The 27,699-nt window shown below is 36.4% G+C and overlaps 5 protein-coding genes across 15 annotated transcripts in view; 1 reads left to right on the forward strand and 4 right to left on the reverse strand.

The window, feature by feature from the left end:
- The window catches only part of LOC128885613 (voltage-dependent T-type calcium channel subunit alpha-1G), a 98,022-nt gene extending 92,669 nt beyond the window's left edge, over positions 1–5,353 (reverse strand). For both annotated transcript variants that reach the window (XM_054139715.1, XM_054139714.1), the window contains exon 1: positions 4,160–5,353. In XM_054139715.1, the coding sequence (XP_053995690.1) occupies positions 4,160–4,467 (308 nt within the window). In that variant the 5' untranslated portion in view covers positions 4,468–5,353. The remainder of the gene's footprint in view (positions 1–4,159) is intronic.
- A 1,324-nt stretch (positions 5,354–6,677) lies between these two features.
- Positions 6,678–8,819, reverse strand: LOC128885637 (uncharacterized). The gene is made up of 3 exons (XM_054139772.1): positions 8,217–8,819; positions 7,775–7,900; positions 6,678–7,113 (listed from the first exon to the last, which is right to left on the reverse strand). The coding sequence occupies exons 1-3, from the start codon at positions 8,315–8,317 to the stop codon at positions 6,843–6,845; spliced, it is 498 nt and encodes a 165-aa protein (XP_053995747.1). The 5' UTR covers positions 8,318–8,819; the 3' UTR covers positions 6,678–6,842.
- Positions 8,820–8,974: 155 nt separating this feature from the next.
- On the reverse strand, positions 8,975–14,591 carry LOC128885621 (spermatogenesis-associated protein 20). 7 transcript variants are annotated; one of them, XM_054139733.1, is made up of 13 exons: positions 14,572–14,591; positions 13,592–13,758; positions 13,031–13,400; positions 12,768–12,911; positions 12,505–12,594; positions 12,156–12,410; positions 11,834–12,013; positions 11,511–11,720; positions 11,196–11,388; positions 10,840–11,008; positions 10,565–10,773; positions 10,065–10,264; positions 8,975–9,959 (listed from the first exon to the last, which is right to left on the reverse strand). In XM_054139733.1, exons 2-13 carry the CDS (start codon positions 13,732–13,734, stop codon positions 9,687–9,689), a joined length of 2,436 nt encoding a protein of 811 aa, XP_053995708.1. In that variant the 5' UTR covers positions 13,735–13,758; positions 14,572–14,591; the 3' UTR covers positions 8,975–9,686. The 7 variants fall into 7 exon arrangements, with proteins under 7 accessions (XP_053995708.1, XP_053995703.1, XP_053995704.1 ...); XM_054139728.1 differs by lacking the exon at positions 14,572–14,591 and adding an exon at positions 14,469–14,562; XM_054139729.1 differs by lacking the exon at positions 14,572–14,591 and adding an exon at positions 14,209–14,455.
- LOC128885639 (uncharacterized) lies at positions 10,271–16,051 on the forward strand. Of its 3 annotated transcripts, none has more exons than XM_054139775.1 (4): positions 10,271–10,512; positions 15,323–15,384; positions 15,470–15,561; positions 15,628–16,051. In XM_054139775.1, the coding sequence occupies exons 2-4, from the start codon at positions 15,367–15,369 to the stop codon at positions 15,875–15,877; spliced, it is 360 nt and encodes a 119-aa protein (XP_053995750.1). In that variant the 5' UTR covers positions 10,271–10,512; positions 15,323–15,366; the 3' UTR covers positions 15,878–16,051. The 3 variants fall into 3 exon arrangements, with proteins under 3 accessions (XP_053995750.1, XP_053995752.1, XP_053995749.1); XM_054139777.1 differs by lacking the exon at positions 10,271–10,512 and adding an exon at positions 14,736–15,139; XM_054139774.1 differs by lacking the exon at positions 10,271–10,512 and adding an exon at positions 14,744–15,240.
- Positions 16,052–16,200: 149 nt separating this feature from the next.
- Positions 16,201–27,699, reverse strand: part of LOC128885614 (cadherin-87A) — a 272,729-nt gene continuing 261,230 nt past the window's right edge. For both annotated transcript variants that reach the window (XM_054139716.1, XM_054139717.1), the window contains exons 8-28: positions 27,148–27,458; positions 26,278–26,436; positions 26,010–26,197; positions 24,929–25,091; positions 24,120–24,564; positions 23,832–24,023; positions 23,428–23,681; positions 23,210–23,342; positions 22,839–23,054; positions 22,461–22,760; positions 21,871–22,115; positions 21,519–21,812; positions 21,131–21,328; positions 20,540–20,762; positions 19,920–20,464; positions 19,197–19,372; positions 18,992–19,127; positions 18,800–18,924; positions 18,621–18,722; positions 18,337–18,550; positions 16,201–18,246 (exon numbers count right to left, since the gene is read on the reverse strand). In XM_054139716.1, the coding sequence (XP_053995691.1) occupies positions 18,130–18,246; positions 18,337–18,550; positions 18,621–18,722; positions 18,800–18,924; positions 18,992–19,127; positions 19,197–19,372; positions 19,920–20,464; positions 20,540–20,762; positions 21,131–21,328; positions 21,519–21,812; positions 21,871–22,115; positions 22,461–22,760; positions 22,839–23,054; positions 23,210–23,342; positions 23,428–23,681; positions 23,832–24,023; positions 24,120–24,564; positions 24,929–25,091; positions 26,010–26,197; positions 26,278–26,436; positions 27,148–27,458 (4,736 nt within the window). In that variant the 3' untranslated portion in view covers positions 16,201–18,129. The remainder of the gene's footprint in view (positions 18,247–18,336; positions 18,551–18,620; positions 18,723–18,799; positions 18,925–18,991; positions 19,128–19,196; positions 19,373–19,919; positions 20,465–20,539; positions 20,763–21,130; positions 21,329–21,518; positions 21,813–21,870; positions 22,116–22,460; positions 22,761–22,838; positions 23,055–23,209; positions 23,343–23,427; positions 23,682–23,831; positions 24,024–24,119; positions 24,565–24,928; positions 25,092–26,009; positions 26,198–26,277; positions 26,437–27,147; positions 27,459–27,699) is intronic.

Consider the following 27,699-nt stretch of genomic DNA (forward strand, 5'->3'; position numbering starts at 1 on the left):
TGTAGATTTAAGAAAAATTCATAAGCATATTTGAATTTTGATGTATATTTATTGAATTATATATGTACCATTTTGTTCCACAACCTTTTACAAGGTGTTCCACAATCTCTTAAGAAATGTACACATTTTGTTAGTTTTCAGCCATTCCGATATATTCAGACCTGTACCGCCTACTAAAAATCGGCATGGACTTTTCAGACAGCCCAATAAAATCTTTGCAAACGTATTTACAAAAGTTAAACGAAAATTGAACCTAGATAAGAATTTATTTTACTCTGGAAACATCCTTCTTGACATACTTCTTGTACCTTCAAATCTTGTATAAATGCATAAAAATTCGCAGTCTCGTGATTAATTATAATGTTCTAAAGCAGATAAGTGAACATATGTTTCAAAAATTTTAACTATGATTGGACTCATTTTAACCTAGTTAGGATCCTTTGAAAAAAGTAATTTCGTACTCAGTTTTAAAGGCTGTATCAACATTGTTAAATAATCTCATTGTCATACCCAAATATTAGTATTGGAAGAAAGGTTTTAACTTTATAATAAATAATACATAAGATTAGCAACATAATTCAATCACAGATTTTCTTGGAACTTGCTGCTAGGAGGATTTTGGGGTTGGTGATTGCGAATGGAGAGTTCAGAATACTAAATTCAAAATGCCGGACCTCCAAGTGTTATCTAAAAATATACTTCATAGTCATTGTCAATTTGTACTATAAATTTTATACCTATCGTGTTACTTTGAAAACAGTAAAAGTAAAAGTATTATTTAAATTTAAAGTAATGTTTAATAAAAATTTACATGTAAGTAGTTGATAGTTATATTTCATAGATCTGTGTATATTTTGAATCATTAAAATAATTAAAAATACCTAAGTGCTTTGATACAAACAAAATAAGATATTTCTTAGTAATTGTTTCCAATACCTCAAAATACCATAAATAATTAGTTAAACATAAAATATTATTTCGTTTAGCGAAATCACACAGCTGTGCATCATTTCGTAATTCGCGGTACAATCAGAAAGCATTCGATGATTCTTCAACTAAAAATAAGTCTCGAGTGTACAGTAAACTGTATTTGCAGACTTCGTTATCGAAATAATCAATTTCAACACTCGAACTTGATTTAGTGGGGTCTCGTTAGGCATCTTTTCTTGACAACGAGAGTATTTTGTATAGAATATTGCATTCCGATATTCGGAATACTTGGTAATATGCTGTGTCTATTATACTGAACTTTGTTCGATGTGTCCTATATATTTTTATTATCCACTCCATTTGCTGTCGCGTCCATTTTTGTGTTTCTGGGTTATCTACAAAATGGTTACGAACGCAGCTAATTATCCGTTAAATAAATGAACAATGAATAACGTCGTTCATGGTCCACCGAGCATAAAATTCGGAATCGAGAAAATGTCAGTAAGAGAAAGCGTAATATGAAACGAAATATGTCAACAAATAACTTACAATGCTCAGACGTCGAGAAATGTAAATGTCGAAGTATTACGGTACAAAAAATAAATATATATAAAAAAAATACTGTGGTTGTTTGTTAAATGAATCATAGGCTTCTAACACGTTGATGTATAATATGTACAAAAATAATACTTTGCATGAATATTTTTTTAATAATTGATCACAAATTAACTCATATACCTAAGTTAATGATAAAAAAAAAAAAGTAATTGCACATTTGTGGACTTACATTTTAGTTGTGATAAATATACTTTTTCAATAAATAAAATAAATCAAACAAAGTACAAACTAAATACTACTTAAAGAAAAACTTTAGATTTATAAATAGTACTAAGTTTAACTTCTTCGTTAATTTGTAATTAATCATTTTTCATTTTAGATGGTATAGAACACGCGTAGAAATGCAACCGATTAAATTTAGGCACAATTCCGGCTACCATCCCCCCTGTAAATAGGCAACTACCCCTCTCGTCTATAAACTAGCCTTACGCTTCGTCTCTACATTCATGTGTCTATGGTTTAATTTGATTCACGGTCGCGAAAGTGACCTCGGGCGGTCGATTGAGTTTGATCAAACTATAGCTGTTAAAAGTTATGAATTGTTCGTGACGTCTAAACATTACCACCGGGGTGTAAAACGTTTACTATATCTCCTTCGATAAGCGTACTTGATTTGCAGTCCCTAATCTATAAAGTACATGTAGATCAGTGCAATCAAATTAATATCTAAATAAATAACGTTAAGTATATCATTAATTCAAAATATCTGTTGCACATGCTTATGTCTTCGTTTAAACATTTGATTCGTATATTTTATCAAATTTCAGGTATAAACTCGTTGCTATCTTTTTTATTTTTTATCACGAGCAACCATAACGATTGTCGATAGATTTATTCCATACAACAACTTGCAGATATTACGAATAACGCTCAGGTACAGAAAATTAAGGTCACCATCGTAATTCGATATTTATTGGAGATTTTAAAAATCGACTTAAGCCATCGCGTTCCATGCAAAAATAGTGAAACTATTCTCCTACGCCATTCGTTTACAAGAAGAATGCTGGATATCAACAATGTAAACATCCTGTATATCTATTGAGACGTGATTTGTTTCGAGGAATAGAGAAAAATTTATCAGACCATAAATTTTGGTGGAACATGATCGTGTCTAATACATTCCACTGAACGATATTAGGTAACTAGAAAAAATGTTTAAACAGCTCTTCAATTAAAACAATCAAACTTGCAACTGTAAGATTAACGTCAAAGAAAATGTAGGTCGAACGATAGATAATGCATTAGAAAATCGTAACAAAAATATGGTGAAATTATTTTCTTATTTTTGTTATAACTGTATGTAACAAAATTAAATCTTTATATATATATTTGAAAAATGAATAACGAGTAATGTTTTATTCGAGAGTTTCTTCTTTCACTAAAAGTTTTATTGGGATGAAACTTTACTCGTCACCCTAAACACCGTAAATAACGAATAACGATTTTCTGAATAAATATATGATTAATATAAATAAAATAATAATTAATATATATATATATATCAGTGTTTAGGGTAGCGAGTATAAAGTTTCATCCCAATAAAACCTTTACTAGAAGAAGGGACTCACGAATAAAACATCAGTCGTAATTCATTACTCGTTTTTCAAATAACAACTATTTAATAGAAGCACTATTCCTTATGTACGCACGTGTTTGTAGTGTGTGGAATACCGTGAATTGCATTTGTGAGCTGCTTGCGATATTTCTGCGGTTTCTTTCATGTATTTGTGTAGAATGTATAATTTTTATGTAGTTTACGTAATACTTTTACGTTTCTGTGCTATCCCTGTCATTTTTGTGCGATACTTGCCACATGTGTGCAATATACAGTAATCTTTTTATAGATTATATGGAATCTTTCATACTTATATATGAAACATGTGATTCGTGTGACGTGTCTATACGATTTTTGTGTAGATTCTTTGTAGTTTATGTGGTATCGTTCACATATTATACGTGGAATACGTGGTTTGTGTATGTACCCGTATGATATTCATCGTATTTCCATGAAATGAAAAGACCCAGTACAACGTTCGTTAAATTTTTACGTAGAACCTGGTCTTAATCCCGTTTACGTAATATTGTATCTCCCTACCACACAAAAATCACATACAATCGCCACATTGCCACACATGCACACCACGAAAACGCGAGTTCGTACCTAAAGGATTTTATATTTCCCGTTTAAAAAGCGAATAAATCCTTTGTACGAAAATACAACGTGAACCCTCGGAGGAAACGACCTTGAAAAAGCTTCGAGACTCGCGGTGAAAATCCGTCGCCAGCCCCCGCGAACGAAAAAGGGGAAATCCAATTTGGTCCGAAAGAAATTTCACCGAACACGCGCGATTTCGTGTTCACGGTACGAAGACGATAAATTCCAAAACGGAGATGTATGCGGGAACTTTACGTCAGGCATGGCCAAGCTAGAGACTTACCTATTCCGTCACGCGAGGTGGAATAATTTTAACGCGAAAGCCATAAATCGCTGGCACGCGTGCTGTACCTTGTACTCGTCGCGATGAAGCCCCGTACACGAGCTACTCGGGATAGAAATATTAATATCACCGTTTCTAGACGACAGAGCCGTCGTTCCGTTCCAAAAGGATATGGATTAGTGATGAGCGCCAGACACCAGTTGCGCGGCCGTGTACTCTGGTCGAGGTATCGCATGACAACCGGCACGAAACCAGGATAGGGTAGCTCGTCGCCCTCTTCCTCGTCGTCTTCGTCGTCGTCGTCATCGTCGTCGTCCTCCTCCTCGGCGAGGACACGTCTGACAGTCGACTGGCCACCCCCGTCCTCGTCCTCGTCGTCCTCGAGATCGCTGAGTTCGGCAACGTCGCTGTCCGAGCCCTGTTCGCCGTTCGTTTTCGCCGCCGAGCGGTACCGATATCCTTGGGGGTAGTGCGACGACATGCTTCTCAAGCTGAACCTCGACCTCCTATCCTGGTAGCTGACGCGAGGGTCCGTTTAACGCCAGGCGAACTGGCCAGGTGCTCTCCGGAGAAGGTCACTGGAAGATTGATCACCGGGTAGAGTTTTCCTGAGTAGCTGTCGAGTAGCGAAGGTCGACGCCGTTGCTCCAAGCGACGAGATCAGCCGCGAGTGTAACACCGACATCGAGGACACTGTCTATCGGTTTTGGTCAACCTTTTCAGCTCGATCACACCTGAACCTCGGTCGACACGAACGCGTTTCGCTCCACCAGAGACATTTATCGCGGGCTTTGTCCACGGTCTCGGGATCGAACAAGTCGTCGCACGTCCACTGGCCGCATTTTCCGCTGAAGCGATATAGCGGTGAAATCCAGGTGCGTAGCCTCGCGCTTGCCCAGTCCCTCTCACCTGCAGTTCTCACCTTCGGGTGCCCTCTTCGGTGTCGCGAGCTCGGAGCTCACCTGCTACCAGGTTGGCTCGCGCTCAAGCGGACGCGGCCGTACGGTAGCTCCTCGACGTCGGGGCACATCGAGGAACCTGGACGCGACGCGACGCGACGCGACACCACCTGGAGCACCGGTCCTCGGAAACACCTGGCTGACTCGGCTGAGAACGGTCGCGAGTTGTTGCACCAAGATGGAAAGCGAAACGCGTGAGCGGCGCGTGGCGTGTCGCGTGGCTCCCCGTTAAGGAGTCGTGTCGGGAACTGGCCTCCGCCGAAAACTATCCCCGTCCGTTGGTAACTCATACACTGATCGTGCGCAACGCGCCTCGTCTATTCGAATCGTTTCTCTCTGGAGGAAAATACACGGAGAACTGCGCCCCTTGTATCAATTACCCGTGAACGTACGCGTCGACGGCGCCCGGTGCAGCGTCGACCGGTGACTGAAAAAAACGTCGAACATCCTTGTCGACAAAACTGAACGCATGCGCGACCCCTCCGTCTACACCTCCCTCGCTCATCCGCTTCATGACCTCCTGCATCCTCCCTCGAGAAGATCTGGAGATCCTCCTACTCCGCTCTCCGCCGCTTTCCTCTTCCTCCTCCTCATTACTCTGCCCCCTTCGTTCGTTCGCGGACACCACTCCAAGTGGAAGGCAGGAAAAGGGAAGAGATAACCAGAAGAGATGCCTACGAAAATGCTGCCTCTGGATGCTGCTCCTACGGATCTATTCGATTTCGACTTTCGCGTCGATCGAGTGCGATGCTCTTCTTTTCTCTGCAAAAGGTGACGTTCGATAGGTGATTAGACCTCGAGATCGCGGACCAAGGTACGCATTTATTCGACAGTGTTTGTAGTTTTTATATAGCGAAAGTCGCGAAGTAGAGACGAAGGTAGGTGTCTTTTATGATTACCCTGTTGTGCAAGAGCGTGGGGTTGTGGTGCTACGTGTGCTGAAGGGGATGAAAACCTCTTTACTAGATTCGAGAGTTTCTAGTAGGGCCATAAATTAAAACTCTTTTAATAATGGAACATTATTGACTTGCATGCTTTTGATCGAGGAATATGCGCTAGCCAAAGTTATGTTTAATTTGATTTTCCTTTTACGATAAAAGAATACATGTTATGTAAGACTGATGTACGAAGGCTTTTCAAAAAGAGCTTTATGATTATGATTTAACGCTAAGCCTGCCAAGCAGGTCAATTTGAGCCGTGTACTTCAAAGTTCTTCTTGAAATCATTCAATTGTTAATAATGGTTTAGGCAACTTTTGGAGACAACTATTGTAATAGAGAATCAATTTTATTGGTAAATTAGTTTGTTCCTCCTTGCTTTAATTACAAAGATGCATGTATGTATGTATGAGAAATATGCATTGACCTCGATTGTTATGGTCATAATAAAACATATGGACCTTCTCTGATGGGAGGAGGGTGGAAATAAAAAAATATTCTAACACAAGACGAAAGAGTTGAATGTAGCAGGAAAGGCTGGGAACCACTACTATAGATTAAGTAACATGATATCTAATTATATAATATGTTAATGATTTTATGCTATTATAATTATTTATCTACCTGTACAGATACATGCATAAAAAGAAACGATTTTTTAAAGTGAAATAGCTGTTTACTTGCCTCACCTACGTGATGGCCAATATTGCAGCAATATTACACTTCCGTGTAGGTAAATATAAGGCACAGAATATACGTAACTTCGTTTATGCATGAAAAAAAGATCTGTTACATTCTTAAAATGAGTTTCTTCTGTGGCAGTGAGACGACATAAACAAAGCTTAAAGTATTTGATAAGATTGGCCAATAGATAAATAATAAAAGCTTGAAACGCTTTGAAAATGGGGTCTTTTAATTCCATCGTACTTGAAGAGCGACTCCTGTACACTATGTCTTTGTTATAGCTCTAAAGTAAAGAAACCACACGAACTCGAGTCAGGAGAGTAATGAGGCCATTCCGTGGCGTTAGGGTAATGGTTCGGATAGCTCAGCGTAACCACATTATTGCCAAATTGCTGATTAATAGCTTCCAAAACCTTTCGTGGCCTCCATAGAGGCGCGCCATCTTGTATAAACCAACAACCATTTGTAATTTCTAAGTTCTTCCTTTGATGTAGTAGCTTCGGTCGCGCCTCTGCGATCCTACGAATGCGACCTCGAAATACCACGCTATAATTTTCAAAATGAGATAAATAAATTTCCTTTTTAAAAATAAATAAACTTCAAAATTAATTATTGATTATAACTAGCGAACAGTCAAATACGATTAGCTCGGAGAAATTATAAACGACTGATTTATTGTTAGCAAGAATAATTTCTTGACAACTCTTGTTCTATTTGAGATAATAGGCAATTTTAGACATTAACAAGCGTGTTAAGTAAAAATTGGTCCTTAACTAAGTAAAAAAAGATGTTTATCTGAATAGGCATTTAACGTAGAAATAATATTGATGCGCACTTATAGTCATGTTTAGACAAGAAACTACAAAATACAAACAATATGCGAAAATATGAAAAGAATTGAAAACAAAGTTTATGTTTATAAAATGTCCAGAATAAAATAAATTCCTATTTAGGTTCAATTTTTGTGGGCACGTTCGCGAAGATTTTATTTTACATAAAGATCCGCAGTCTAGTCATGATCATTGTTGGAAACATCTTTTTATTTACTTTATCACTTTAAACAAATGTCCGTTTCTCGATTCGTCTATTCATGTGTAAACTTTACCTTTTCTCAACATCTATAATCGCTGGTTACAAATGTAATTCGTGAATACTAATTATAAACCGACAATTATCAGTGATCACTACAAAGCTAACAGCTGGCTACCTCTGTCTCTTTTTGTCGAGCAGTCGACGGCGCGCGACGTGATGTTTTATGGCTGTATACAACCGTTCGTCTACACGCATATGCCTACAGAATAGTGACTTCTGGTAGCAATTTGCAAAATCCATCCTGAAGAAGAATATGAATGTAAGTGTGAGTAAACGAATCATTTTTTATTTAAAGAATGCAAAGAATATAAATAATTGCGTAATCAGTAGTTCATAACATTCCTGGCTTACTCCAAGCTTCGGATGTCTCATTTTCAAACGAGATATAAAATAAATGTATAGCATTTATTAAAACATTCTGAAATGAGTATAAAATATACATGTAATAAATAGAGTTAGCATAAGCATTCCAAATATTCCAAGCATTCAATTCAAATATAATATTTAGTATTTGTCACTTTCACTTATTATACAAAATTCAAAAGTCGATTGATTACCAAAATTGTATCCTGTTGGACGAACAAAGACGATAGTGAACCATTGTCTGATTGGCTTGAAGATGTATTTTAACGCGTTGACCGCCGCGCAAGTTTTCCATGACGTTTGCTTAAACTATTATGTAAAAAATAGAAATATTCAACAGTTGGTTGAGTCATTCTTATTTCTAGCATTTGTAGCGATAGTAACTTGATTGGAAAGTTTGCAAGTTTCTTTTTTATTAGATGCAAGCGTTCTAAAAATACATTGGAAGTTTGGAAGCATCGGTCATCGGTGGGCCAACATGACGGTCATTGTGGTAAAAGCTCGAAAACTGTAGAAAAGATTTTGCACGTGTTACAGGTTAAGATTTCCTAGAGCTAAAATTCAGCAAATCTCCGTTCCGGCTTCCTTCCCACTTTCTCCTCTCATCTGTCCGATTCGTCCTCTCTTTTCCTCTAGTGGTTTATGTACCGCGTCTATTTTCGGTTGGAATTCGACACGAGATTTTGCGGTAGGCATCGCACTACACCGCTCTCGACAAAAGTCTGTCGATGATCAAAAACCACCACGCAGGAAAAGATTATCCGCTGGCGCAGATTGCCAACGGTTTATTCGAGATTTTAAATGTGTTCTGCCATTAACCTTAATGGACTCGCGAGCCTGACGGAAATCGAATGTCGAGTATCTGAAACGTTCGAGAAGAAAACATTATCGCGCATTAACAATTACATCACCTTAGCCTTACATTAATAATTAGCATGAAATAAATAGCTCGTACTTCCAACATCTTCGCTTTATTTAAACAAAAAAAAAAGTATTTACAATCGTATGTAACAAGTATTAACTTCCCTCAATTCTCAAGTAACAATCGATTTTTTATTATACAATTCAACGTGTAACGTGTACAGCAAACGTGTCCAAATTGAGCTCTTAGAAATCTGAATTACAACGAATTCACTATTTAATGAAGTGTTGGAATATCCCCGCTATTCCACTAGGAGCTATACTATAGTATATATATATGTTCGCCGTAAGTTACGTTTCTTGGAGCTTATCTTGGACACCTCCGGCATATGGTTTAGTCGAATTTATTACATTTTATAGCGTACGTAACTGCCTACAAAACTGTTTTATTTTCCTGTGTAACCTAGCGGTCTTCGTTCACCGTGACACATAACCTTAGAAAAACTGAAGTCGAGGCTTGTCGAGCCCACCTTTCAGAAAATCTTAAATATATGCTCCTTTCCCCAAGTAAAATACTTCTAGAAAATTGTTTATTGTCGTTGATATATCAAAGTTAATATTTACGTATCGGCTTTGATTTTAAAGTAGTAATTTTTAACCGATTGTTTACCAATCGAATAAAGGGAAACGCAGGTGGACTCGATGAGCAACCTTCTTAGTTCCTAGCATAACAGCTCGTGATTCAGTCTTCCTAGAGTTATACAGAGTTAAAGGTTAGTTTAAACGTCTATAAACTGCAATTATTATTTGGTAACATATCGCTGGTCGTCTAGCAAAACTGCCAATCGTACAGGATCCGTAACAGGTAAAGAGCACGTATGGTTTCGACAAACGTAAGCCGTTGCTCGACCATCCAAAGGTTTCATTTTGCAAAGATGTTCGTTTCTGCGAAATAACATACTACTCGTGTCATCGGGATCGGCAAAAAGAAGAGTCCTCCCAGGTATCAAACGTTCGTACACAACGCGAAGTAAGTCATTGGTATCCTTTGCGTCCCGTTTCCCAGCAATATAAATCTGCAAAGCAGAATTTATATGGAGTCATATTTTGAATATGTCTATATAAGCTTAGAAAAATTAAGAACCACCGACTTACTGGATATTCGCAATATTCACACTAACCTGGGTTGCATCATCGTAATAACGAACAAGCGCCAATACTAGTTGTGGAAGCGCGATGGGTCTTACCATCAACAAGCGTCTAAACGATCCAAAAAGACGTGCGGCTCTATCTTTGAGTTCGCTGCGATCCAAGTAATCGGCCAGTCGCAGGAGATTTTCGGCGGCAATCGAGTTGCCCGATGGTTCTGCTCCGTCGTGAGCTGCGAATAAGATTATAAATCTTCTCGAAATACATGGCATATCTTTTTCTTTCATTCAAGTTTTGATCTAATATCAAAATCACAAGCAAAACTACCGCAGCTTGATGGACGTAATGGCTGGGCTTAATGAAACACTGAGCAGACCGCACTATAAATATTTGGACACGCTCGGCTTTACTACAGAATATGGGTTTCCTTGATTTCATAGCCCAACGTGACCGCAACAACTACACGTGCCGTACGAAACTGTGAGTATTTTAATCGCCGAGCTAAAATTATCGCAAAAGTACTTAAGCATACCCTCCTTGAGCCGAAGAATTATAGCGGGATCCTCCGACGTCGTTGAAAAGTATCCACCGTTCGCTTCGTCCCAAAAGAGTTTGTCTTGAATATTTTGTAATTTCTCGGCTAATTCTAACCATCGTACTCTCAGGCTAGCCTCGTACAAATCTAACAATCCTTTTACAACGAACGCATAATCGTCTAGAAAACCAGCTATGGGAACACTCCTAAAAAAGTGATATTAACATCTGTGTTATATCGGACAATTTTTATAATAAATATTTAATACTAACGTTTGTGTAATTGCATCTTTATCATCGCGGTAACAACTGCGAAGTAGTACACCTTTAGTCTCGTCAAAGAGGTAGCGTTCGATAAATTTTGCTGCATCAGCCGCGTACTCAATGTATTGCGTATTACCAACCGCTGCTCCTCCACGCGCCAAACCACTTATCATGAGACCTAGAAACAATTTATAATTTGACGCTTTTACGGCTTGGTTCCTCATATTTAACATTAACTGAGGCTTCCGGTAGCCAATGAACTATGACATGAGTATATTAGGATAACTTAAACTGCAAGGTTCGCGAAACGTCGGAATATCTTAACCTACAATCCTTAATTAATATCAACATCTATAATTGTTTACCGTTCCATGCTGCAATAATTTTATCGTCCAAGTGAGGTCGCGGTCTTGCCGACCTAGCTTTGTACAAAATGGAGCATGCTTCTTTCAAATGCGACTTCGTTTCTTCATTAGTCAGATTAAACTTCTTAGCGGTGTCTTCAATTCCATTATACATTATTAATACATTCTTTCCTGTTAACTCTCCGTGAGGATCCTAAAACCAAGAAGAATGTGGTTTAGCCCTGATTACATTTCCCGGTTAATACTAATAAGCCGTCATAGATTAAACAATTAACCTTGTCAACAATTTTGCTATTCTGTAAATATATAACATACTTGATACTTTTTTACGTTCCCTGACTCTTTTATGTTGAAATGGTGACAGAAAATATCGGACAATTTAATGTTCTTTCCACCAGAAATTTCTTTATCTAGAAGCGATTTAACTTCTGTAGCAGTCCACACATAAAATGCACCCTCCTTTTTTGCATTTGCATCAGGTGTAGGGTACGAGTCAGCATCTTCAGCACTATAAAAGCCCCCTTCCTAAAATAAGTAAGACAAAGATTGAACACGGATATCAATGCATCCACAGAGTACACAATGTATTGCATACTTAACTAAACGGAACTACTACATAAAGTAAAAAAGAATTATACCTGATGTCGTAGATCTCTTACTACGTATGTAGCTATGTCATCAATAACTTCAGCAAAAAGAACATCTTTCGTCGCGAGATATGCATCTGCATAAGATTGCATCAACTGACCCTGATCATATAACATCTTTTCAAAATGAGGAACATGCCATTCACTATCGGTTGAGTATCTTGAAAAGCCCTAATTAAAAATAAATATTAAGTTATAATTAAATATTTTTCAAAAAAAATTAAAACAAAGGTTTCCATAGCCGTTTTTAGATGATAACGCGTTTTACTAGTTAAGTAAATGTTATGTTTTAACCAAAAATTAAAATTCTTACCTGACCTACGTGATCATGAATGCCACCGTAGGACATTTTTGTCAAAGTATATACACACATGTGCAAACACTGTTTGGCAATCTCTTCTGTGGGTTGACGTATATACATATAAAATAAAAAATTAAGATTCACTGGCTGTGGAAACTTGGGCGACTGCATATATTCTGAACCAAATCCACCAAATTCAGGTTCAAATTCATTTGTAAGCTGTTGAATGCATATTTTGCAACATTCCAACGATGGGACATCATCTGTCTACATAAACAAATTGATAAGCAATAATAGATATATTTCTATTACTAAGAACAAAATATAAAAAAATACAAAACTTTGTCACTCATTATTTTACCTTTGATGTATGTGAAATATCAGAAATATTTTGTAGTGTTTCAAGATTATGGGAACCAGATTCTATCATTTTGGTTTTAAGTTCTTTCCACTACAAAAGATAAAATATAGAAAAGTTACACGCATTTTCAATTAAATAAATACATAATAAACATTAAATCTACAAAATATATAACAATCAATATATTGTTTGTTATTTATTGTACACCTTTTATTGGTAAATATTGTACTTTTCTATGTTATTAGTAGCAAAAATATTCATACCTTTTGAGCGATATTAAGCAGGATAGTTTTAAACCCAGTTTGTGTACGTGTGTCTTCTGGAGGAAAATATGTCCCACCAATTACGGGTTTTAAATCAGGAGTGAGAAATACACTCATTGGCCATCCACCATGACCAGTCAATGCCTACATTAAATAATATTTCTTAATTTGTAACTACTCAGTAATTACTATGATTTCTTATACAGGCAGTTTTCCAGTCATGTTTCTGAAACATATTTTACAGCTAAAAATGAGATCATTACCTGTATAAAAGTCATATATATTCTATCAATGTCTGGTCTTTCTTCTCTGTCTACTTTTATATTAATGAAATTCTCATTCATTATCTTAGCAATTTCCTTATTTTTAAAGGATTCTTTCTCCATAACATGGCACCAATGGCATGTGGAATACCCAACAGATAAAAAAATCAGTTTATCCTCATTCATTGCTTTTTTTAAGGCTTCATCGCACCATGGATACCAATCAACCGGATTGGTAGCATGTTGTCGTAAATAAGGAGATTTTTCTAAAGCAAGTCGATTATTTGTCTCCTGCTGCTTGTTTTTAGAGTTACTTGTTGAAGCCATATTTGCAGAAAAAGTCAGAAAAGTCAATGACTTTTCTCGTGTCCTATTAAATTTGTTTACTAATTTATGTATTTGATTTTTATACAAAAATTATACAAACATATATATTTTTACAGGCACTTTCACACAAAATAAAGGATTATTATTAGCAGTACTATTCCATTTTTAACAAATATCTACTAGATAAAATTAATATTTTACGAAAATGATGTAATTTGTATTTGAATGTGCTACCTGCCTAGCTGATGTACACCGATTGATAAAGAAGCACCTTGAAGTAAATGAGACTTCGTGCCTCGATTCTGACCGCACCGTTGTTTAGTTAACTCGGATGTGTAACGAATTATTGACAAAAGACAGCATCTTCCCAGTGTCATAACAACTTTGGCATGAAATTGCACCTGATAAAAATTGAAATTTCGATTACTGCTACTCTAAAAATAAACTTTCGATATTGTTTTATTAGTAAAAAACATCGAACTTCCGAAACATGGAAACTTATTAACCCTTTGCAGTTGTATGCCGAGTGGGGATCGACATAAACGTAATGAAAACAGAAAATCTGGACCACAAAAGATTAAAGAGTTTATTCGACAATTAAATTCCAAGAACTACATTATATACGTTTATTTAAAACAATAACTGTTGAGAAATTATTTACTCCGTCTTTGACCAGTTTACATAAACGTCATTTTAACAAATGAATGTTAAATAATGTTTCACATCGCGTTCTTATTCCGTGTACCTTTATTCACATTCCTTCTACTTCCAAAAATAATTAATGGAATTATTTCTGTTTTTAAAAAATAATCCTAAATAAACTGTTTCTTGCGAACGTATAAAGCACTTACTAACAACTGCCTTGCATATTTTCATGCGAACCAATGCTAACAGAATGCGAAGTGATAGCAGTTACGACAAATTATGCAACGATAGATTATCGATAAAAATATTTAAAATTAAAACAACTTTTCCCTGACAAATGAAATCACATTCAAGTAGAATTGAGTTTATTTAAAATTCCTACAAAATTGATACACTTGCATTTATACAATTAAAATTACAATTCAATAATGGACAAACGCAAGCAATTAATCGTGCCACAACCTACTCTATATAGTAAGTATTAGCTGTGCTGACAATGAGTGATGCTGAAGCAAAAATGGCAACAATAACACAATAAGTCCAGCTGCGATATACCTAACCCAACCTACCTTATCAGCCTTCCTGCTTATCGCCAGGGGGGCACCAACAAAATTTGTAGCGCCCCGTGGGAAAAATTCGCCCAATTAAAATGTAAAACATTCATATATATATATATATGCAGTAGCGGGGTTTTTAAATTCCTTTAAATTATTCAAAAGAAAATAAATCAGAGAAAGTGCAGACTCAATTTGAAGGATTTCCGTCATTCCAAACATTATATTTTTTGACGACGAAAATCCCTTGAACTGCGTGTGCACATTCCTTAATTTATAGAAATAGAAACGAATAAGATATTTATATAACAAATTATTCAATTATTCAATTATTCATACTTTTTACATTGTTTTTATTGGTTTTCATCTTTTCTGTGAAAGTACAATACTTCGTATACATTTGTACATCAACCAGTTTTACAAAATATTGTTATTTCGTAATATAACAAGCACAGTAGACGTCAGTGTATGACAGTTGATGACAGTGTATAACACGTGTTGGACATAAACAGATCTACGCAACATAACCTATACTTACGACAATATTAAATGTCAATGTAGTTTAAAATTAACTTTATAATATGTATGTATGTTTTTAAAATCAGACAACAATATCATACCGCAATTGTACTTGTTTGTAAACAGTAACTGTTTGTTGTAAAGTGAACATAATTTGAACTATGAGTTAGTACAAAATTTTAATTAGTACTATTTTTAATGAATTTAGTATAATTGTATTTAAATGTATATAATACAATTGTTCTAGGTACAGATACAAAGTTATGTCAAGGGAAAGATGTTTTTGAAAGGATGAATTATTTATATCAGGTAATTGGTAACTGTAATACTTGATCATTCTTTGTATATTACTTTGATCAATAGGAGAAAACAATTAAAGCAAATTTCTATTCAGGCAGGTCATCTAATGGCACTGAAAAATAGAGTGGCAGCATCATACTATGGTAATACAATGATAGGATGTGCAAAGAAATCTGTTTTACGAATGTAAGTTTTTTCAATGAAACTACAACTATTTTATTAAAACAGTTAAGTATATACAATTTTTGTTAGAGAATCTGATATTAAAAGAACAATTTGTAAATGCTGCCAATGTCCGCTTATACCTGGTGAAACAGCTAGAGTACGATTAATGTCAAAACCAATAAAAGGAGTAAAATGGACATGCATGACATGCCTAAGTGTTAAAAAATATCCTACAAAAAAAGGCTATAAATTATGGACTGAGCAGCATGACTCTGTGCTACAAACTTTTAATTACGGTCCAAAAACAAAAGATTCTAAACAGAAAACAACCATGTAGCGAAAGGTGAATGCATAAGTACTGGAGAAGAATCAATATACACAGACTTGAATATTTATTTTCATCTGATGTAAGATGTGATGAATGTCGACATACGAATATTTTTTTTTTATCAGTGACTTACATAAAATATGTTACAATAAATTTATAATCAATAAACAGATATTTTACGAACTGGAATATTCATAACCATCTAATAATATCGTGATACTGATATTAGTTTTACATTAAATGCTCATAGACATAACATGATCATCGTTAAGTTATTGTTTTTCGAGTACATGATATATTATGTGGTGTGAGCCATTCGCAATAAATTTTTCAGACTCCGATGCACATGCGTTTCGCGGAGGACGGTTTAAGTAATGAGAAGTGATGTGGCCATTGCAAATAACACAGAATGATTATGTTTTCACATAACATCGAAATTTGATGCGAATGGCTCCATTTAACTAGCTATGATATGACTATATCCGCCCATCGCCAATGAGTTGTACGAAATCTCAAATGCAAGTTAATCGTCGCATATATACTTGGGCATAATCAAATCACAGATTACTCGGATAAAAATCAGTCGTTTAACTCTAACTTAAATAAATATAACATATACAGGGCTTTCAAAAAGTAACGAGCCCGCCCCTTACCTCATAATCTATGTATTATTGGAAAAAATTACTCTGCCATAATTTCAAGGTTCAACAAGTTTTGTTTCTCTGTAACTTCAAATTTAACTTTGACTTTGACCATAGAGGTCATTCAAAGGTCAACTTTCATTTTTCAAATGGGAACCGTTATCGGAAAATTTTACGTTCAAATATAGTCTCGTTTTTGAGGTCATCGTGATCCCTAGGGGTCATTCTGAGGTCAAAAGAGTCGAAACTATGGAATCTTCCGCATAGGTGTGGTCGTAAAAAATAACCAAGGTAAAGGTTGTAGAGGTTAAAGAGGATATGAGGTGATTCGAGCGAGCCGTGTTCCACGATTTCCACCTCTTACCAAAACATTCCATGATTTCGGTTACTCCTAAAATATCAAGTTATCCGAACGTCAAGTATGTACCTTTTTCCAAATCCAGTGTCATGCGGTGTCTCCATACGGAAAAATCGAGGTGACCTTGGAATGATCCAAAAATTGACCTCTAGGAAAAGCTCGAACCACTTCATGGCCTCTTTTGACCTCTATAACTTCTGCCTGGGTCATCTTTTATGACCACCTACTTGTTCCGAAGTAGGTTTACGTTGAACGTAAAATTTTCCGCTCTTTCCGAATCTGAGTTTGAATATAAGGGTTCCCCATTTGAAAGATGAACGTTGACCTTCGAATGACCCCAAAAATCAAACTCAAGGTCAAATCTGAAGTTACGGAAAAACAGAACTTTTGAACCTTAAAATTGTGGCCGTGTCAATTTTGTCAATAATGCATGGATTCTGAGATAAGGGTCGAGTCCGTTACTTTTTAAAAGCCCTGTGTAGTAAAAAATAGTTGTATATGAAAGTATGACATACATATATCAATATTTCAATGGAATTTTGTTCTTATTAGAAATATCTTTAAAAGTATGGGCTTGTTCTTCATTTAAACACATTTGTTGCATTAATGCCAAAAAGTGACATCCATCTGTTCATGAAGAAAGTAATGACACTATAAGTACGTTCTTTTTCTTCGCATGTAAAACGTACACAATTTATATAAATACTAACCTAGTGAGGAAGTAATAAAAAAACTGCGCTGGACGGAGTCTACACATTCACTTATATACATATATCTGTCGTGCCAAGCTTCGGTCGTTAAGCTATTTCACAGTGTCTATTATCTAGCATTTTTGATTTTTCTAATAGTGAATCTAACGTTCAGTTAGATGAGACCACAGATTGGCAACGCACACATATATACATGCACACACCAGCTACAGGGAAATATTTATTCCAGTAATATTGACTGTCATTCATCATTGTTCTTCATTTTATACTCTTCGGTTTTGCAGAAGAGTTTGAACTGAAATAGCAATTGGTGTACACTTAAGGTAGAATTCTCTGCGTAATTCGGGATAGTTTTCGCTCTTCTTATACGCGCGTCTACTCGCAAGACAAACCTAACGATATTATCCGATTATTGTCGAAAAGGTGTGTGCATGCGAGTTTCTTTTTTTTTTCAGAGACGCGTGCAAGAGTTAGAGCTATGAATAAAGAGGTACAACGTATGGTGATGAAGTTATACATTGATTGAGAGGGGGGATTCGCGTGAAACTTAATTTATACTAGTCCAGAAACAAACTGGGGTTGACCATCGTGATCAAGTGTAAGTTGTGGCATCACATTTGAGGATGGCTGGAAGGTTGATCCTTGGAAACCCATGGCAGATTCATAAAGCTAGAAAAACAAAAAAAAAAAGCATCAATACAAGGACTTGTTCGCTGAAGTATAATTTAATGGTTTGTCTCGATAAACTTTTTCGAATACATTGTGATTTCCTGGAAGCGTTGTATAATCTGGCGTAGTTGGACGGTGCCTGTTTGTAGGCAGTGGACGTTGTATGGTAGCGTAAGTATTATCTTGAGATGTGTCGCCCATACCAACACTTACGCCACTTCCTCGTCTTTCTGTACCCAGACCACCTTCGGGTTCGCTAAATACTTGCATTGTTAGTTCTTGTTCTTCATATAGTTTGAGCTTCCTAGAATCATCGGAATAACCATGTATTCTATGAAATTGTATCGTACGCACAATGAAATGTGTTAACTCACTGTTCAATCCACAATGGATTTTCTGTGGTATTTAACTCGTCGATTATTTGTTTCTTAATTAGGCCGTCTTTCTTTCGTATATCGTTTGGCACAGTAATCACCCTAAAAAGGCATATAGTATAAAGTATTTCACATTGTATACGTTAAAAGAACAAAATGTGTGAACTTTTAATATTTACCAATGACGCAAACAGCAACAAACTACTGTTACTGTAACTGCGCCTACTAATAAAACTACCAATAAGGCTATCAAAGCTGCGAGTGCTGGATCGAAAGATTCCTCCTGTACTCCAGCATAAGCAGGCTGAAAATATTCCAACGTTATCGATAGATCTTACGTTATAATAGTCCTGGAAATAGAAACTACTTACCACAACATTTTCAATTGCAAACCCAGCATAGTAGTCCTTCAAAAAATCATATTTCGCATCGATAACCTTAAGTACTTGTGGTACAGGAGCGATGGTCTGGGATTTTGGCTCCACAACGTGTAAATACATATCACACCTATGGAATGCATTTAAATATTATGCTAAACCGTACTATTGCGAGAATACATCACAAATATTCTCTTACCATTCTCTACGAATGTGACCTGATGCATCCACGTGATATCGGATATCATCAACAACAACTCTGTTTTGCGTTGCATTTGATAATTCCGTTACAATCTCATCACGTTCGCGATTCACTTCCTCAGGAGGCCGTGATAGGATAACTCTTATTAATTGCGAGGGCTCAAATACCCAAACCTTAATGAAATTTGAACAAAATACGTTAGAAATTAAACGGATCATTCCACGCAAATTCGGACGCTTTTTGGAGTAACATGGTGTTCGAGCGTATCTAGAAGGATTGTGCTACCTTTTTTTCAAAAATTATTGAACTAACCAACATATGACAACGAGTTTTCGTATGTTTACATTAAAAACATTAAAGTATCAAATAAAAATAATTTCGGTTTAAATACAAATCTTGTTAACCATTTGTTTTATAATTGTTTTAAACAAATGCCTTGTTTTTATAATACGCGAGATTTTAACAACGATTATCGGTCGCTTGAATTGATTTTCGTTCATCCAGTTTAAATCTCTTCATCGTATTGAAAGTCCCTCCACAAAGAGAGTAAACGGAACTATATTCCCATGTTTTCCTAAATTTTTTAAATAGCGTACAACCATTGAAAAATCGTATTTGTTTAGAATAATTGCAAAAAAAACAGTTAAACATATTTTTTTTTTAAATTTAAATAATTTTCAAATAATTGTACATGAAAATATCTGTTAAAAAATGACTTACGTGAACCCGAGTCATGGCATATCGCTCTGGAATAGCAGTTTCTTTTGCTATAACTTCAACGATGAATCTATCCTGATTATATTCGGCCATATATCCGCTTGTGACAAGTTTGCCATCCTGACTTACGTTGAACGGACTCGGAACTATAGAGCCGCTAGGTTTGTCTGATCCATACTTGTAGAGATTTGCACTGGAAACGTAGTAATGAAGTGTACCATTATCCCCGACGTCTAAATCCGACGCCGTCACTTTTGTCACGAAATCATTTACGTTTGCCATTGAATTGACACCCGCGTAATAGTCGTTACGTTCGAACATGGGCGGGTTATCATTTTCATCCAAAATAGTTATGGTTACATTTACGTGTCCGTGATCTGTACTTTGAGATAACGGACGACCCGCGTCTACGGGATTTATGTAAATGTCAGGATCATTCGAAGCCAGAATTGACAAGACGTATTTGTCGCGTGTTTCGCGGTCGAACGATTTATTCGCATAAATACTGCCATCGGATTTGTCCATGTAGAAAGCATAGTCCTCGTTTCCTGAAAAATATTTTCGTAGAAAAATAAACTCTGTAACATTTTTAAATAATTTTTTGTCGACGTAATACTACTTACCAGCTTCTATGTAGTAGTAAATTTTTGCGTGCCTTCCTTCATCTTTGTCCTCCGCAATTACTTTTCCCACAAAGTAATCCTTCGGACGATTTTCTGATAAGTGAAAATGGTATTCATCGTAAAATTGTGGTGCATTGTCGTTCGTATCAACCAGCTGTACTGTAAGGAGCCGCAAAGTTTCGTATGCTGTAGGGGTACCATGATCGGTAGCTACCAGCACAAGCTGAAAGAAATTAACGAACAAAATATGTTTTATTAAATTTTTTAAGTAATTATCTACTTCTGGTATAATTACCAGATTTTTGTGAGAAATTTTTGGGTGCTATTTTACAACACACACACATATATATATATATTTTTTTTCGAATATGTAACATTGGTAGATATTTAAAGAATAAACAAAATATATACAAATTAATTTTTCTAAATGGAAGCTTTTTTATTGTTATGCGTAACAAAATATCATTTGTTTAGACAAATTCATCATCGTATTATATGTGGTAATTTATTGGAATTAAAAATTTTTCAATATTAATTTCAGAAAGGGTTAACAACGAGACATTTGTAAATAAGTATACAGATGCGATTTACCTCAAATTTACTCTTTGCTTCACGATCGAGAATAATTTTTGATCTTAATTCGCCCGTTTCTTGATCTATCGAAAATTCTTCCGTCTCTTGAGTGTTTCGATTTCCAACTTTTAAATGATAACTCACACGTCCATTTTCACCGGGATCTCTATCGATTGCTTTCACCGTTAATATCAGATAATTTGGCACACCTGCGTTCTGAAAAAATTTCATTCGACGTTTCGTTTATCTATTTTCACGAATGAATAATGTTTCATCGATTGAAGGGGGAGACCTCGTTAGGAGTCCAAGCATTAAATGTTTCTTGAGATATTTTTCTATTTACAGAGAAGAATTTATGTGACCTAAGGTGATCCCTCCCCCTCCCCTTAATTAGTTTGTTACATACTTCGGGTACTTCAACGGTAGCGTTTGTTAATTCAGGTATGACAAACTGAGGTTTGTGTTGATTTACTGGTGTCACCCGTATGTCGACGTAGCATCTATCTGAGTGTGGTCCTTCACCAGCACCATCCCTTGCCTCCACTTTAATCCTGTAAGAGCCAGCTCTGCCGAGAAGTGCCGCGCCAGGATACAAGATTCCAGTTTCGCGATTCAATGAGAAAGACTCATTCTCGTTTCCACGAATTATAGTGTACCAAACTTCCCCATTAGTTCCTTCGTCGTGATCCTCAGCCCTTACCTTGAACGAATACATTATACACCGGTTTCTTTTGACAGTTAATTACATCTATGCATACCTGTAAAATCGGCGCGGGTGGATTTACAGGTAAATTTTCTGCAACGGAAGCTCTGTATCTGTGCTGGGAAAATATTGGTCGATTGTCGTTAACGTCGATAAGTTTGACGAGTACTGGAACGGTGGTGCTTCGTCGAGAATTTATATGAGCCCCGTCACTGGCCATTACTGTGATAGTAATTTCTGTCGTCATTTCTCTGTCAAGAACGGTAGCTCCGCCAACGGTGATTTCCCCGGTTTCGTGACCTATAATTTATGTACACAAATATTGAGTCCCATGGGAAACGATTGACGAAGATTTGGTCGACCAGAATTTACTGACGCTAGTTTTGATCTACATCAATATTGCTCGTGATATATTCTCTGCGTTTAATTATAAAGATCGTTTAATTTAAAGATTTACTTATTATGATGTGTGTAATTGCCTCAACAGAGAATGTATATCGCGGTCAACATCGATGTCGATCACAACTGGTGTTAGTCAAAACTCGCGAGGGTTAACGTTAGTGTCGGCCAAAATTGATAAATTAGGCTATACAAATTTATAAGTTAAGTACATTTCTATAGTTTCTAAAATTTCGAATAACTTACCAATATTGAAATCCGCAGCGTGGTCACCGATGAGACTGTAACTGACTTCCCCGAATAGGCCCTCATCCCCATCGACTGCTTTTACTACGGTGACGTGAGTTCCCGGCGGAGAATTTTCTTTCACAGATGCGTAGTACATTTCTTTCTCGAATTTAGGGTCCTGATCGTTCACATTTATTACAGTGACTGTTACTTTCGCAGTTGCGGATAATTGAGGCACCCCAGAATCGTAAGCGACTACCGTGAACTCTAATTGTTTTGTTTCTTCGTAATCGATGACTTGACTAGTTCGTACAATTCCTGCAAGATATACCGAACTTTGAGAAATTTCTTCCATTTCGTTTTCTCGAACAGAAACTAGACATCGCTGATAGTAACCTGTGACATTGTCTATGCTGAAATAGGGACTCGGAGGTTCAATCGCATATCCTGCAATGTTGCTGTCTGTGTCCACTGCTGTAAATGCCCCTACAACGGCGCCTGTGGGTTGTTCTTCCTGCATTTCAATTAAATATCGTGGATTCTCTCGAGTCCATGGTTTCAAAAATTCCGGCGCCATGTGATTTACATCGATAATTGTGACCACTAGAGTGCCTGTAAATTTATAAACCTTGTTTTTACTAACGATTGTCTAGAATCTAGACTCTAGATAACAGCAGTCAGCTGCGACACAGTAACGAGGGAAGACGTGATAAATTAATATTTTTCCTGTATATTTTTTAGTAACATACGTTATTTATATTTTTTACCTCTTCCTTGTTGTAAGGTGGGAGCCGTTGTATCGCTAACAACGACAGTGATGCTCACAGTTGCTGCACTGTCACGATCCAACGGTCTAACTACTGAAACTTGACCGGTTGCGCGGTCGACAGCGAAGAAGTCCTAAAAATGTAATTAATCATTGATGATACAAATATTTGTAAAAAAAAAAAAAAAAAAAATGGGAGAGCGAAGCATGTGAATATACTTTGAAGGATTTGCTGTCGTTAACTCTTTGACCATTTCTATCGATCGCTGTAATAGGTTCCGAAATGGCAAAATTTAATGCTTCCAAGTTGGCGCTGTCTGGATCTTTAGCCTTTAACGATGTGAAGACGGTACCAATAGGCGTATCTTCCGTGACTTCGGCTCTCTGTGTTTCCGGTGTAAAGAACGGAGCCTTGTCGTTACTGTTTTCAACGCTTATCATTAAGGTTGTTGTTCCGGTTAAACTAGGAGTACCTAGAGAGAATGATATTCTAATTAAATCAAATTATAAGATTATTAACTCTGAACATCAATGAGTAACTTCTATTCGTTTGGAAGACTATCACGTTTTGGAATCATAATTATTAATTCTCGAAACTACTATTAACGTATCCTCGATCGTACCTTTGTCAAACGCAATCACTTCCACGTGATACGTATTTTTATTATCGTAGTCTAACTTTCTAAATACTGTTATTATCCCTGTCGTTTCGTTAATAGTGAAATCATCGAAAGCTCCTTTTTGTATTCTATAAACGAGTTCTGCATTAATTCCTGTGTCGGCATCGGTTGCTGTGACTTCTTCCACGACCGTTCCTAAACGAAAAGACATGGAAATCCTCGAGCGTAACGGTAAATATAACAAATGTTTCTTACGGATGATAATTACAATGAATTGACCGAATTACATACCAATTGGAGATATCTCTGGTATGCTAGCAGTGTACAAGTCATGGGGAAAGATCGGCGCGTTATTATTGACGTCGCGAATTGTGATGTTCACGACAGCAGAATCAACAAATATCCCGTCGTTTGCTTGTACGACCAACGCGATCCAATCGCGGGTCGAATTTGTTAAATCGACCGGGCTTTTATTTGTTACAGTGATTTCACCAGAATCTTGGTCTATTGCGAAGAATCCTATTTCGTTTCCATCTACTATCGTATACGTAATTTTAGACGTTTTATCTTTGTCTCTGGCTTGCACTTTCAGCTCAGGTTCAAATTTTTCAGCCCCTTCGTCTATAACTGCGCGATATTTATCTTGTAAAAATCGTGGTGGACTGTCATTAGCATCCGATAAGCTGATACGCAACGAAACGCTTGTTGTTTGTCCTTGCCCGTCATCATCGGTTGCCTAATAAAAAAGAAACGAGCGGTCGAAGCAAAATGTGATTTCATAAAATCTTATTTTCATGATTTTCGTTCATCTGATTCAAATCTCGCCATTGTTTTGGAAGTCCCTCCATAAAGAGAGGAAATGGGACTATATTCTAATGCTTTTCTCAATTTTGTAAATAGCGGACTGAAAAATCGTATTTGTTTAGAAGAATTAGGTAACTACACTGTGCAACAAAATTATTTATCAAAGTTTTGCCAATTTTCAAAGGCGCTTGGGCAATTTTCATTGTACCGAGACAATTTTATTTTCACTTTGTAGGTAATTATCTGTACTTAGACAAAAAACGAATGTTAAATGATTGCGAGTGAAAACCACGCACCTTATATGTGAGGAAATATTCAGTTTGTTCTTCATAATCTAAGCACGGTGACAATCCAGGCGTTGAGCAAGCAGCTACCGTAATAGTTCCCGTTTTCTTGTCTACGGAAAAGTGCTGAGTACCTTGTCCGAGCAGTTGATAAGCTATTCCAGCTGTACCGAATCTGGAGTATAATTCGTTTACAAAAATATTATCACAGAATGAAATTATTACACATAAATGGGTCATTCTAAGCTAAATTGAATCTTCTTAAAGTAACATCTACAATCTTGCTGTAATTTGGACATGTTTTATTTTTTAGAGACGTTTAATCGTATTTGTTGATATTAATAAGAATTTTATTTTCTTCTTGAATAAATTAATCAGAAAAAATCGAACTTTTTTTTTTTGCTTATAATACTCTATGTATACGAAGATGATATGCCGTTAATTAGAAATCGATATCGATTTGTATCTAGTGTTGATCAATTGTTTTAGTGAAATACGTAGGATTTTTTCATTATATTAAAATTTATATTTTTTATGCAACTTCAAGGACCGCAATTTTAATCTAAGTGTTTTACTTTGAAACGAGGGGATTTTATTAAAAATGTATATTTTTAAAAACGATTACGTATTCACTAGCTTTCGAACTAAGGAAACTAATTAATTTTGTTTCACTGTTCTACTTTGAACCAGGTTCGAGTTATCGTGCCTTCTGCAAAACCATTTATTATCGAAACGCTCCGCTAAATCGTCTGTCAAGTCGTCATTGTTGTAAAAATGAAAAAAATAAAAAATCATTACCCAGTTGAATACTTATATAGTACATTAATGTACTTTTATATAAATAAAATCTTGTTATCGCTTCAATAAAAATTGTGGGCAAAGTGGCGTAACCCCTTAATAATTATCAGTTCAACAATTATCGTTTCTTGAAAAAAGTTACTATCATTATTCGATTAGTTGTAAAAGCATACGTTTAAATATCGTTAAAATTTCCAACATATCCAAATTTCAGGGAAATCCAAGATGTTACCCTGAAAAAGTGTTCGATTCGACAGGAAACGTAGTGAAATATTAAATAACGACTTTTTCGCACCGTCCACTGTCGCGATCTTTAGCAGTGATTGTTATAATTGGCGTGCCTGGTGGCGCGGTTTCCAGCACCACAGCCGTATAAGCGGGTCTAGTGAAAGAAGGTGAATTATCATTTGCATCCGTAATGGAGACAGTTACGGTTGCAGTGGAACTAAGCTTGGGATTCGTGTGAACTTCTTCCGCAACTACCTGAAAACCAACGGAATATAATTTCACTTTTGAGTTACAGTTGGTAAACGCGAATACGCAGTTTGCGAACGTAAGTTTACCAGGATGATGAATTTACGTTGGTTAGGATTCTCATAATCGAGCGAGCCATTTGCAACACGAATGTTCACGGAAGTGCTTCCAGTCGCCATAGTCGGTTCGATGGTAAATGCGCCGTCCGTAATGTCTTCCAGACGCAAGGAAAATACGGAGTTCAGTCCCTGTAACGACGCATTATTATAAACTTCGCAAAGTGTATCTACAAACTTTCACGTTGCGTTACATCTACAGGGTGTTTCGTTTAAGTGAGAAAGCCTACTTAGGACTGTCTGAAAAAAGGAGCATGTTTACGAATTCTTTAGAGACGAACGCGAAAATTTTCTAATAATTTTTAGGGTATTCGAGAGAACGTTTCTTAGTACATAATGTCGCAATTTCTGTATTTCCGAATATGTTAAATCGACAAACTTGTAGTATTGCCAGCTTTTTACACGAGTATTTCGCGGTAACTACTGTACCTAAGAGCTGAGTTATCCGGAGTTAAAATAATCAAGTACTTTTGTATAAAAAGCTTTCGAGTGAAACGAAAATATTGGGTTGTCCAGAAAGTCCATGCCGATTTTTGATAAGTGGTGCAGGTCTGAATATGTCGAAATGTCTGAAAACAAATAACATGGGTGCATCCCTTAAAAGGTGGAAAGGATGTGGAACAAAATGGTACCTATGTAATTCAATAAATATAATATTAGGCTTCAAATGTGCCTTTGAAGTTTTCTTAAAATTTGGCACAAACTTTCTGGACAACCTAATATGTAATATAACTTGATTCTTTATCGCAGTTACTGTTCATGTGGTTGAGAGCAGTACTTGGACCGGTAAGGATTAAAAGTTGACAGAGTGGAAGTAACTAAGAAACATTGTTGTAAACTTACAACGTCAGGATCTTTGACAGTCATGTCTAAATGCGGCAGAGGTGTGCCATTCGGTACGTTTTCTGGAATTTCGATATTGTATTCGCGCCGATTGAAAGTAGGGGGCTCGTCGTTGACGTCTTTTATCGTCACCGTTGCTTCCGCCATGGAAACCGTCAAATCATCGCTACCTGGCATCCCATCGATCAATTCTCGTGCTTTTACCGTCAATGTAAGCACACCGGTAGAATCCTTTAACGCTTCTCTATTCAGTGGTTTTGCCGTTCTTAGCTCGCCCGTTTCGTCGTCCAGTAGAAAATAGTCGAACGGGTCTAGGCAAAAATTTTACAAAACTTAATAAGTAACGAATTATTCAGTTCGGATGGCCTATCGTTTCGCGTTCCATTATGTTTCTCGCTATCCATCACTTTCTCCTAATGAGATTGCCTAATCATCGATGCTTTTATCACTGATCCAAGTCGCGGATTCGAAATCTAAACTCAAAAATTCAAAATTCAATATGGTGGATCCAATATGGCGGTACATAACGCGAGAAGTGAATGGATTTGGGTG

This window comes from Hylaeus anthracinus, unplaced genomic scaffold (genome assembly GCF_026225885.1).
Source record: "Hylaeus anthracinus isolate JK02 unplaced genomic scaffold, UHH_iyHylAnth1.0_haploid 11981, whole genome shotgun sequence".
Taxonomy (NCBI): domain Eukaryota; kingdom Metazoa; phylum Arthropoda; class Insecta; order Hymenoptera; family Colletidae; genus Hylaeus; species Hylaeus anthracinus.

Bases quoted from the DNA above. Each gene is read 5' to 3' on its own strand.
- LOC128885637 (XM_054139772.1), bottom strand. From the start codon at position 8,317: ATGGAAAACTTGCGCGGCGGTCAACGCGTTAAAATACATCTTCAAGCC. The intron at 7,901-8,216 runs GTAATCAATCGA...ATTCTTCTTCAG, and splicing joins TCCAACAGGATACAATTTTG to GATGGATTTTGCAAATTGCT. The intron at 7,114-7,774 runs GTAGCCAGCTGT...TGAAAATTATAG, and splicing joins CTCGACAAAAAGAGACAGAG to CGTGGTATTTCGAGGTCGCA.
- LOC128885639 (XM_054139774.1), top strand. The intron at 15,385-15,469 runs GTAATTGGTAAC...ATTTCTATTCAG, and splicing joins GGATGAATTATTTATATCAG to GCAGGTCATCTAATGGCACT. The intron at 15,562-15,627 runs GTAAGTTTTTTC...AATTTTTGTTAG, and splicing joins AAGAAATCTGTTTTACGAAT to AGAATCTGATATTAAAAGAA.
- LOC128885621 (XM_054139733.1), bottom strand. From the start codon at position 13,734: ATGACACTGGGAAGATGCTGTCTTTTGTCAATAATTCGTTACACATCC. The intron at 12,912-13,030 runs GTAATGATCTCA...TATTTAATGTAG, and splicing joins TATATATGACTTTTATACAG to GCATTGACTGGTCATGGTGG. The intron at 12,411-12,504 runs GTAAAATAATGA...TTGTTTATGTAG, and splicing joins ATATTTCACATACATCAAAG to ACAGATGATGTCCCATCGTT.